General features: G+C 41.8%; 1 protein-coding gene across 1 annotated transcript in view; it reads left to right on the top strand.

Annotated features, from left to right (window-relative positions):
• Nucleotides 1–9,345, top strand: part of CIP2A (cellular inhibitor of PP2A) — a 46,590-nt gene extending 37,245 nt beyond the window's left edge. The window contains exons 17-21 of the mRNA XM_070403768.1: nucleotides 1,594–1,790; nucleotides 6,045–6,158; nucleotides 6,376–6,458; nucleotides 7,119–7,258; nucleotides 8,310–9,345. Coding sequence (XP_070259869.1) covers nucleotides 1,594–1,790; nucleotides 6,045–6,158; nucleotides 6,376–6,458; nucleotides 7,119–7,258; nucleotides 8,310–8,480 — 705 coding nt within the window. The 3' untranslated portion in view covers nucleotides 8,481–9,345. The remainder of the gene's footprint in view (nucleotides 1–1,593; nucleotides 1,791–6,044; nucleotides 6,159–6,375; nucleotides 6,459–7,118; nucleotides 7,259–8,309) is intronic.
• The last annotated feature ends 3,191 nt before the right edge of the window (nucleotides 9,346–12,536 follow it).

Here is a 12,536-nt window from a genome sequence, read left to right as displayed (position 1 = left end):
TAATATCACTTGTAATGAATTATAATAAAGTCTTTTGATTTTTGAAAGAGGCATTAAAATTAGTGTCAAGTACCATACCTTTTAAAACTTTTCCAAGTAAAGATATTCTAAAAAATATAAATAAATATAACCATATTTTTTATAATTTTATCATGGATTTATTTTTCTTGACTGATGATGGATGGTATATTGAGTTTTTCATAAATTCCAATAAAGAAAATTAGTGATATTAAAATCATTTTTTCTCTCTCTCCTCATAGCACATTCTTATATCCTGTCTGTTGCATGTGACTTGAATTTACTGGAAAATTTAGTGTTTTTCTTATTTTACTGAAAAGGTTTTTTGTTAAAATAACACTAAATAATTGAGTATTACTGCTTTACAGACTCTGTCCTGAAAGCAGAGAATGGCTTAGGTTTTTATTTGTCACTTCAAAATAAGTAGTATTTTTTTGGACCAAAGAAGGGGGAAAGTATATTTCTTATTCTAGTTACTTTTCTGCTTCTTTGATGTTCTTTTTTCTTTAATTTTTTTTGTCACAGTTACTTTCACAATGAATCTATGTTGTGCCGCTGATTATGCTAACTTAATTTTAAATGTTTGCTTAAGCATCTGTAACATGGTTAAGATCATTTTCTCAATTCTTGCCCGAATTGCAAAAACTGAGCTGTGCAAACTTTGTGATTTAGTGTTGTCAACTAGCTCAGGAACTATACCCTTTTCATTGAGTACTATATGTAGAGCTGCCTTCATCCTATATAATAAAAGGGTAATATGCAAATTGATCGAACGGCAGAACAACCGGTCACTATGATGTGCACTGACCACCAGGGGGCAGACGCTCACCGCAGGAGCTGCCCCCTGGTGGTCAGTGTGCTCCCATAGGGGGAGCGTTGCTCAGCCACAGCCAGGCTGATGGCGGGTGATCACAGCGGCCCACCTCCGTGGCAGCGCTAAGGATGTCCTAGTGCGGCTTAGGCCCATTCCCCGCAGGTAGCAGGTCTAAGCCGCAGTCGTACATCCCCTGAGGGCTCCCATACTGTGAAAGGGCACAGGCCAGGCTGAGGGCCTCCCTGTCTGTTGCACATGACTTGAATTTATTGTGCACCCCCCCCCCCCTCCCCACAGTGCACGAATGTCTTGCACCGGAGCGGGTGGCAGCACGATCCCAAGCTGCTGCCCGCCCCAGCGTGGGATCCGGGCCTGCCGTGTGCAGGGTGGGGCGGGGTGGGCAGGGCGGGCGGCAGCACGATCGAGCGGCCACCTGACCCAGTGCGGGATCCAGGCCTGCCATCTGCAACCGGGGGAGATGGGGCAGACACCACAGGAATGGGTGTGCCATCTGCCACCAGGGGAGCGGGCCTAAGCCAGCAGGTGGTTATCTCCCGAGGGGTCCCAGACTATGAGAGGGCCCAGGTTGGGCTGAGGGACCCCTCCCCCTGCCAGTGCACAAATTTTTGTGCACTGGACTTATAGTCTTTATATAATCCAGTAGATGCTAGCCTATTAGATATTTGGTAAATCTTTTAAATTGTAAAAACAGCATGTTTAAATAATGATAGTGGGAAAGTCTCTATTCCATCTTCTTGAAGGCACGGACACTTGCTGGTATGTTGAGAGAAGTTGAAAGAAAAAATGAAGAGCTTGGTGCGTTGCTGAAGTCACAGCAGGCTGAATCAGAAAGAGCCCAGAGTGACATAGAGCATCTCTTTCAACATAATAGGAAGTTACAATCTGTGGCTGAAGAACATGAAATACTGACAAAATCCTACATGGAACTTCTTCAGAGGTAAATTTATAAATGTTTCTGTTTAAGATTAGAATCTATAATGAACACATAGCACTTCTTTCCTGTGGTCCTAAAATCTGTTTATAAATATTTATATCCTATATAATAAGAGCCTAGTATGCTAAGTGTCTGGTATTCTGGTGACCGGTCAACTGTTCAACCAATCAAAGCATAATATGCTAATGATATGCCAAGGCCACTCAGCCGCTCATTATGATGTGCATTGACCACCAGGGGGCAGACAGTCGACCAGTTACTATGATGTGCACTGACCAACTGGGAGCAGATGCTCCAACCGGTAGGTTAGCTTGTTGCTGGGGTCCGGCCGATTGGGACTGAGCGAGATAGGCCGGACATGCCCTGGAGCTCTCCTGCGGTCCCTCCCTGGTTCTGATTGTGCACCGGTGGGGTCCCTCTGCCTGGCCTGTGCCCTCAATCCGGGACCCCTTAGGGGATGTCAGAGAGCTGGTTTCGGCCCGATCCTGCAGGCCATTTCCCTCGGGAGGGCGCCAAACGCAGGGCACACTGCTAGAGAGTGCTGCTGTGGCAGTGTGAGCCTCTCCCGATTGGGACTGATTGGGCGTGAACCTGGGGCAGGTGCAGTGGGGCCAGGATGAGCAGGAGCAGCAGGTAGGAGCTGCAGGCAGCATTGGGCTGCGGGTTTTGGCCTGATCCTCACAGGCCATCCCAAGGGACCCCACCCATGCACAAATTCGTGCACCAGGCCTCTAGTATTCTAATAATACCATAAGGTAAGTAGTTAACAAGAAACTTAGTGAAATGAAATATTGCTTAATCATACTCAGTATTAAAGTTGGAAACAGAATACGGTCTTTTTATTTCTTTCCAGTTGACTCTACTTCTTTTCATTTGTTCATCAGTCATCTGGGATGTTAGCACTACAAGGACAAGTTTTGTCTATTTTGTTCACTGAGAGATCCCTAGAGCCTAGAATAGAGCTTGGTACATAGTTAGACACTCTATAAGTAATTGTTGAATGACCTAAGTTGTCACAATTTATATTAGGTTTAACCATATAAATTGGTCATTTGTATAGTGCAAAAGTGGTTGAATATTAACACTTTTCGTGTCATTCAGCCTAATAGAATGGAAATCTGGGTGTTCATGTTTAACTGATCTGTAAATTCTCACTCAGTATTTATCCTTGATGCCATTGAATACAGTTTACTTATATGTTACTATATCTGTATAATACATTCTTAAAGGTGAGTTGCTGGGTTAAAGGGTATGTGTTTTTAAATTTTTGATATATTACCAAGTAATATATCAAAAGGTATAGCCTTCCCTCCAAGAAGGCTATACCAATTTATACACCCACTAACAAACTATAAGATTGTTTTTCCTTCCCTTGTAAACTGTTTTTGTCTATTAGGCCAGTCTTAAATCTTTTGAATTATAAGGAAGACCAAGAGCACTATGTATTTTCTACTAAACAATGCAAATAAAAACACTGATTAATTTGTTCCTTGTTTTACTATATATTTCAAGATTGGTTAAAATTTGAAAATTTTCTAGTGTTCTGTGCTGTTAATCTATACTAATAAAAGGGTAATATGCTAATTAGACCGGGAGACCTTCCGGACAAAGCCATGGTGGCGGGGCAGAGGCAGTTAGAGGTGATCAGGCCAGGAGGGGAGGGCAGTTGGGTTTGATCCGGCCAGCGGGGGGCCAAATTGGAGGCGAGCAGGCTGGAAGGGGGGGCCATTTGGGGGTGAGCAGGCTGGCGGGGGGTGGGGAGTTGGGGGAGAGCAGGCCAGCATTTGGGGGCAGTTGGGGGTGAGCAGGCTGGCAGTTGGGGCAGCTGGGGGCAATCAGGCCGGCGAGGGGGGGAGCAGTTGGGGGTGAGCAGGCTGGCAGGGTGGGCAGTTGGGGGCGATCAGGCCGGCAGGGGGAGCAGCTGGGGGTAAGCAGGCCGGTGGCAGGGGGGCAGTTGGGGGCAATCAGGCTGGCAGGCAGAGTGGTTAGGGGCAATCAGGCAGGCAGGCAGGCAGGTGAGCGATTAGGAGCCAGCGGTCCCAGATTGCGAGGGATCCCAGATTGGAGAGGGTGCAAGCCGGGCTGAGGGACACATAGCCCCCTCCTCCCCCCCGCATGAATTTCATGCACCGGGCCACTAGTCTATAATAAAAGCGTAATATACTAATTAGATCAGACCTCCTTCTGGATGACCTTCCAGACGTAGCCGGGGCTGCGAGGGAAGCCTGGGACCTGGGTGCCTGCCAGCAGCTGGATGAAAGCCCGGGTGCCTGCCAGCAGCCTGGGAAAGGAAGGCCTACTCTTGCATGAATTTCTTGCATTGGGCTTTTAGTAAAGAGACAAAGAAAATGGTTAACTTTGGCAAAGTCCATCAATAAAAATGAAGGGTGGGAATGTATAACATCTGGAAAATGGGTGATGACAAGGTGACTTCTAAACAAAATCTTTTCCTCCAATGACAGCTTTTTCCAAAGTCTTATTTAGGCACTGATAAAGTGAACTATTAGTGTTAAGAGAAAGTAAGCAATTGATCCATGAGAAATAGTGATTTCTAGGACTTGCTGATATTCCAAATAGTGATTGAGGAGCCAAGAGGTAAAAGGCCTGCCTTGAGGGTCCAGGTGAGTAATAAGTAAATAAATCTGGCTGAGGAAAACTCATATGTAATATTAGGGAATTAAAATTTAGATTTTTACAAATTCTGTGTAGGACAGATAAAACACTTCTGCTGGCCAAATTTGGTTAATGTGTCAGTCAGTTTGTTTATCTTAGTACTTAAAAAAGTGAAAAGGACATTTTATGTTTAAGTTAGCCTGAAAGAAAAGACCAGTATTTATTTGAGATCACTGATTCAGACAGAAACCCAAATAGTGTTCGAATTAGGGAGTGAAGGAAAGGGGTCTTTACAAGAAAGAGAAGAAAAATAGTTACATAAATAGAAGGAAGGAATTTCTATAGGTGCAAATAAGCTAAATTAGTGTTTAGCTATACATGGTGGTGCTAATTTTAAAGAATATCTTTGCCGAAACCGGTTTGGCTCAGTGGATAGAGCGTCGGCCTGCGGACTGAAGGGTCCAGGGTTCAATTCCTGTCAACGGCATGTACCTGGGTTGCGGGCACATCCCCAGTGGGAGATGTGCAGGAGGCAGCTGATCTATGTTTCTAACTCTCTATCTCTCTCCCTTCCCCTCTGTAAAAAATCAATAAAATATATCTAAAAATATATATATCTTTAATTTATAGTTTGGTAGTCAGAATGTCTCCTTTCTTGTTAGCTTTGCAAAGTTATTTGAAATACAGTGCTCATTTGACCCAATCCTAACATTATTTTTCCCAGTTCAAACATTTCAAAGGTTTGAGGATCAAGACATGCCAGGCAATTCCTCTGGAATGGCTGCCCTAGCTCTACTTAAAAATGGTTCCACTTATGTCAGCTTTTCACACTTAAGATAGTTAAGGTGTCACAGTATCACTTCTCTCTGTGTTTACCTTGCAGGTAAAATAAGCAGGACTATTAGATGCAGAGCTTTATTTATTTATTTTTTTGAACATCTCTGAATTTCTTTTTTTAAAAAATATATTTTATTGATTTTCTACAGAGAGGAAGGGAGAGGGACAGAGTTAGAGACATCAATGAGAGAAAAACATTGATCAGCTGCCTCCTACACACCTCCCATTGGGGATGTGCCCGCAACCAAGGTACATGCTCTTGACTGGAATCGAACCTGGGACCTTTCAGTCTGCAGGCCGACTCTCTATTCACTGAGCCAAACCGGTTAGGGCATAGATGCAGAGCTTTAAAGAGACAAGAGAAATTTAGAATCTTCAACTACTTTATTTATTAATTTGACATTTTTAATTAAACATGTAATATGCCTAACAGGCTAACAGTGATAGACTTTTACAGAAGTTTCACTTTCTGGATATAACTATAAAGATAGCTGTATATATCTTATAGGAAATTATGTAATGCAGTAACATCTATAAAATAAAGCTCTATATTTATAAATATGAGGTTAATGCCCCACACATTTCCATTTCACAGTAATTTTTACCACCTCGGTCAGCCAAAGCACATCATTACTGTCTTTTACTAGAGTTAATCCAACTCTGTTTATGTCCTGATTATTTATAACATGCCTCCTCTCACCTGTAGTGTATAGAATTTGGTTAGAAGAAAAAATAAACAACTGAGTTTCTTTTCTTCATTATATGTTTTCTTCCATAAAAATATCACTCATCTCATTTTCTTTTCAGGAATGAAACTACTGAAAAGAAGAATAAAGAGTTGCAGATCACATGTGATTCTCTGAAGAAACAAATTGAGACAGTGAAAAAGTTGAATGAGTCACTCAAGCAACAAAATGAAAAGTAAAATCTTTAGTTCTTCTAATTATTTTGTAATTTTCAAAAACATACAGAACATTGTTTTTTGCAGATTAATAGAATCTTAACTTATTTTAGATATAAAACATGTATGGCAGAATTTAAGGGTAATTGCTATTAGGAATTTTCTCTTAAACTACTTGAGAAAAAGAAATGATAGTGGTTCATTGATGATTTCTTCTATTTTTTTTTATAACTTCAGAACTGTTGCCCAATTAATAGAAATAGAAGAACAGAGAAAAGAAGTACAGAACCAACTAGTAGACAGAGAATGTAAACTAGCAAGTAAGTAGCTTTTTATGTAACAAATTGCATGTATGTTAACATTTTTTGTTGGAAGCTAATCAAAACATGAGGGGTTTTTATTTTGGTTTTTCATTAGTTTCTACATCCCTCATTTTTCAAAATCTTAAATCACATCCTAAACAGCTCTCCTTTTATTTCCATAATATTTCTTGCAATTTAGTTAAATTGATTTTTAAAACTGGAAATTACAGGAAATAACAGCAGGTGGCAGTGCTTGTTAACTTTTAGTTACCAGTTTCTTAATGATATCTCTGAAGTGATCCACAAAAACAGTTTTGTACTAACTCACTTGTCTTAGAGCACAAACATCATCTACTTATATAATTTTTCATAGTTTTCTCTCTTCTTTTCTCTTCTAACCCTTAAGCTCTGAGGATTGTCCTTCCCTCATTACTATATTATATTATCTTTAGAACAGAGGAAGAGGTAAAGACATGGAGATTTGGTATTTTTCCAAATAATACTGGTACAGAGGAAGAGTTACTTGGTATTTTCTGTTCGTCAAATACTGTAAAATTTTATTTCCAGCAAGGTATTTCTTTGTCTTTCTAGTTGCCTTTTTTTGTTGTTGTTATGACATAATAGCTCTGAAAGCTTTTCAAGGAAAGTCAGTATAGCTGACTGTTTGTTTGTTTTAAGACTTGCAACAAAAAACAAAAGTACAAGAAGAAAAAATTAAAGTCTTACAAAAAGAAAGGGAAGATAAGGAAGAAACCATTGATATCCTTAGAAAAGAAGTAAGCAGATCGGAACATATAAGAAAAGAATTGAGCATTAAGGTAAGAATCTGTTAAGTTTTCCTTTGCACTAAAATGAAAACGTCTTAATTTGTGAAAAAGGTGAATTTAGATAAATTAATATTCTGTTTCTTGAGTATAGTTTTGTTTTGAAGATAGTAGGATCTTAAAATGGCTTGACAGTTGTTTATTATGAGAACTCTCTCACAATGTGAAAATGTGTATTTCCTAAAATAATCACACATTTATTAAATATATACTATTTGCCAGCACTTACTGCTGTTAAGCAGGCAAGGAATACAGAAGAGGGTTCCTAGTTCTTTACATCACATACAGGTAGCTGTGTATAGGAACATAGCCGCCTCTTTCTGCTTATAGAGATGGTAATAATAACAGTAGTTCATATTTGTTTAGAACATTATAATTTGCAAAGGACTCTTTGAAACATTTGTCTTAATCCTCCTCACTTTCACAAACATTAATATATAAGTTAATAATTACTTTCAACCTACGAATGAAACTGAGTCTTGGGTTAAGTTATAGACTCAAGGACAGTCACATAGCTAATAGTAAACTTTATATATTCTGAATTTAAGTCCATTGCTGTTTCTCCATTATGATTGCTTAGTGTGGTAGCTATGAACAGTGCTTTCTGGTCCATCTATGACTAGGAAGATGAGAACAAACCAGTATTAAAAGACTGTTTGAACAACTAAGAGCATAAGTGACATAAGAGACATAAGATCCCATGCTACATTTACAGATTTCCTGGTTCTGCTTTAATGTGGTTATTTTAATAGTAATTCCAAATAGTAATATGTACTATTTTCTGCAAATTTTCAGTTGCTAGCATTGACTTAAAAAGACAAATTGAATGTGTCTTCCCAATTTATTGTGTATTGTTTAGTGATTATTTACCTTAAAATAACCATATAATTTAGTTGACTAAAATATGTATATATATTTAAAATGTGTCATTTGAAATGGTTGTTTTACAAATGAAAAATAAGAACATCTTAAAATATCTGAAGAGAAAAATGCAAAATTGTTTTTCTTTGTCTCCCCCCCCCCACCCCACCTCCCAATTTCTTAGGCTTCCTCACTAGAGGTTCAGAAGTCCCAATTAGAAGGTCGTTTGGAAGAGAAAGAGTCACAAGTGAAACTTCAGCAAGAGGAACTGAACAAACACTCTCATATGATAGCAATGATCCACAGTTTAAGTGGTGGAAAAATAAATCCAGAAACTGTGAATCTCAGTTTATAGAAATTATGTATTTATCTCCTGGTGGACATGGGGTGGAGGAGATAATTTCTGACTCCACCAAAAAAATAGCACATTATTAGCTAATTATTAATTTAGTAAAGAAACTGAACTGATACATGGTTTTATTTGGTCTTAAAGTTTTACTTCCTGTTTTTTACTTTTATTGCGTAGAGTTTTCTTTGATTCTTAAATTAGAATATTATTCTTACCCTCCATTATTGTCTTTTCTAAGATTTTTCTTTTGTTGCTTCCCACTCTCTTCTCCTTATTTAATTTAGTCTTATTTGTGATTATGTAGATTTTAAAAATCAAACTTGCTTGATATAACAATCCTAAAGATTAATAAATTGAAAATGTGATTAGTAAAAAGAGAAAAGGCATGATACAGCCAGAGAACTCTTTCTCCAAAGTAACACAAGAGAAAATATCAGTGAATTTAATATAATTTTATTACTTCATTTAAAGTGCACAGATAGCCTTAGCTGGTTTGGATGGAGCATCAGCATGCAGGTTCGATTTCAGTCAAGGCTACATGCTTGGGTTGTGGGCTTGATCCCCAGTAGGGGGCATGCAGGAGGCAGCCGATCAATGATTCTCATCATTGATGTTTCTATCTCTCCCTCTTCTTTACTACCTGAAATCAATAAAACATTTATCTTTAAAAATTAAAAAATAAAGTACACTAAGATATATGGTATAAGTTCTAAATTCAAAAAAAAATTCAATGAATACAAAAGGAATAATGTATAAAAATTAGAAAGTAGTTGATGTGTAAAAATGACTGTCATTTGTCACATATAAAACAATTACCTTGCAGAATTATTTATGAAATAGCTTTAGTCTTACTCTTTAAAATGTTGTATGTTGGCCCTCCCATCTCATTTCAATCAATTATGAATTTAAGATTTATGTTGTATAACTTGGATTCTATTCTTGCTACATATTCAGAAATTTATTTATTGTTAGTTCTGATGTGAATTTTAAAGCATAAGTTAAATATTCTTCATGTTTCTCTTTAATACAAGGGAATTTTTCAGTAGTCTTCATTTGAATCAAATGTTATAAATAGTGTTTAAGAAGAGACTTTATATCAATATTTTGGTTGAATTTATTGCTACATTTATAACTATTAATTTTACTTGCTTTTTTCACTATGTCTATTTAACTTAGGTAAACTTAATTTACTTTTCTATTTTTCAATCCTAGTATATCTGAATTTATGTTTAGAAATTAAACATTTTTGTAATTTGTTAATTATATTAAACTATTATCCTGGTGATGGATTTGTGCACATTGAAAGGAAATTAATTAGAAAAAATATTTTAATATCACTATTCGCGTCTTGCTAATGAAAAGAAAATAGGATTCTACTGAGTCTCCTATCTAACTACTCCAGGACTTCTGTGATGATCAAATGAGATGAGGCATGGGAAAACACTTCAAAAACATTTGGTTAAACTGTAAAATGTTTGAACCTGGCTATAAAGCAAGTTAGGGTCCTGGGCTGAAAAAACTCCAAGGATGCTAGTTGCTAGGGTGAGGAAGCCGGGCATTGCTACGTCATGTCATTACCTGGCACCCACAGCCATCATTTCTGGGCTGGGCTGGGCCATGGGCTGCATTTTGTGCCATGGGGTCTTGGCAGCGTTGGCTGCAATTTGGTGGGGTGTCACTCAGGGTGGTGGCGGGGCCTGTGTCCCACTTGGGGGAAGCCAAGTGTTGGTTTGGCGGCACCAGGTCTGTGGTGCCGTTTATTTTTAAATGGCCTGTCACTAGGAAGAGGAAGCCAGGCGTTGCTACATGACATCATTACCCAGTGCCCACAGTGACCGTTTCCAGGCTGGGCTAGTCTGTGGGCAGCATTTTGCACCCTAGGGTCTTGGCAGGCAGCATTGGTTGCAGTTTGGTGGGGTGTCACTCCAGGGTGGTGGCAGTGCCAGGGTCCCACCTAGGGGAAGCCGAGTGTTGCGTGTTGGCGCCAGGTTCACAGTGCCATTTATTTGTAAATGGCCAGTGCGTGTCACAGCAGCTCCTGCATTGAGTGTCTGCCCCCTGGTGGTCAGTGCATGTCATAGCTACTGGTCGGATGAACACTTAGCCTTTTATATCTATACTAGAGGCCTGTTGCACCAAAAGATTCGTGCAATAGGCCTTCCCTTCCCCTGACTGCCAGCAACGGTTTTCCTCCGGCACCCGGGACCCAGGCCTTCGCTCCAGCCAGAGCCGCCTTCAAGCCTTTGCTGCCCCACCCTGCCGCCCCGGGTCAGGTCGCACACGGGATGCCTGGGAGGGCCGGCCGATAGCTGCTGCCCCATCCGGCGGCCCTGGGTTGGGTCGCACACGGGACGCCCGGATGGTGGCCAGGCGGGCCAGCCGATCACTGCTGCACCGCCTGGCCGCCCCGGATTGGGTCGCACACGGGACGCCTACTGCCCCAGGTCAGATAGCGGCAGGGCAGGCGGGATGGTGCTGTCCCGCTCCACCGCCCCGGGTGGCAAATAGCAGGCCCGGATGGCGGCGGGGCAGGCGGGATGGCGCTGTCCCACCCTGCCTGCAGTATGCAAATTAGCCGCCATCTTTGTTGGCGGCTAATTTGAATATTGTGCTGATTCGCCAATGGGAGGTGTAGCGAAGGTACGGTCAATTACCATGTTTGTCTATTATTAGATAGGACTAGAGGCCTGGTGCACAAAAATCTGTGCACTCGGGGTGGGGGGGGGGTCCCTCAGCCTGGCCTGTGCCCTCTCGCAGTCTGGGACCCCTTAGGGAATGACCACCTGCTGGCTTAGGCCTGCTCCCCGGGGGATTGGGTTTAAGCTGCCAAGCCCGGGAGCCCTCAGGGGATGTCCACATGCCAGCAGGGAGCAGGCCTAAGCTGCAGTCTGACATCCTTAGTGCTGCTTAGGAGGCAGGAGAGGCTCCCACCATCACTGCTGTACTGGCAGTCATCAGCCTGGCTTGTGGCTGAGCATAGCTCCCCTGTGGAAGCGCACTGACCACCAGGGGGCAGCTCCTGCATTGAGCATCTGCCCCCTGGTGGTCAGTGTGTGTCATAGTGACCAGTCATTCCCAGTTGTTCTGCTGTTAGGGTCAATTTGCATATTACCCTTTTATTATATAGGATAGAGGCCTGGTGCATGGGTGGGGGCCGGCTGGTTTGCCCTGAAGGGTGTCCTGTATCAGAGTGAGGGTCCCGCTGGGGTGCCTGACCAGCCTGGGTGAGGGGCTGATGGGTGTTTGCAGGCTGGTCAAGACCCCTGCAGTGGGGATGCTCACCCCATGGAGGTTTGGCCAGCCTGGGTGAGGGGCTGATGACTGTTTTCAGGCTGGCCAAACCCTCTTTAGGGTGGGGGGTCCCCACTGGGGTGCCTGGCCAGTCTGGGTGAGGGGCTGAGGGCCGTTTTCAGGCTGGCCAAGCACCCTGGCGATGGAAGCTCCCAGCTCTCCTCTTTTACTTTTCTTTTTTTATTCTGGGATTTATTTACCTTCTGTAATTGAAACTTTGTTGCCTTTAGTGGAGCTCAGAGCCAGCCGCGCAGGCAAGAAGCTTGGCTTCCTCCATCACTGGAGCAACCAAGCCTCCTGCTCGCTCCAGCTCCGTGGCCACAGCTGGCTGTAAGCAGGTATCTGGGGTTTATTTATCTTCTATAATTGAAACTTTGTTGCCTTCAGTGGAGCTCAGAGCTGGACGTGGCAGGCGGGAGGCTTGGCTTCCTCCATCACTGGAGCAACCAAGCCTCTTGCTCACTCCAGCTCTGTGGCTGCTGGCCGCCATCTTGGTTGGGTTAATTTACAGATAGTCGCTCTGATTGGCTGGTGAGTGTGGCTTAAGGCATAGCGAAGGTATGGTCAATTTGCATGTTTGTCTTTTATTAGATTAGATCTATATATGTGTGTGTGTATATACGTGTGTGTGTGTGTGTGTGTGTGTATATATATATATATATATATATATATATATATATAGCCAATATGCTAAGTGTCCGACCGGTAGCTATGGGCGCCGGGTAATTACGTCACGTAGCAACGCCTACCTTCCTCTCCCTAGCGACTAGC

Source organism: Myotis yumanensis, unplaced genomic scaffold, assembly GCF_028538775.1.
Source record: "Myotis yumanensis isolate MYYU_CA2020_CCGP unplaced genomic scaffold, mMyoYum1.0.hap1 SCAF_2, whole genome shotgun sequence".
NCBI classification, from domain to species: Eukaryota; Metazoa; Chordata; class Mammalia; order Chiroptera; family Vespertilionidae; genus Myotis; species Myotis yumanensis.
The sequence above is the reverse complement of the archived record's forward strand: the minus strand, read 5'-3'. Positions and strand labels throughout refer to the sequence as shown.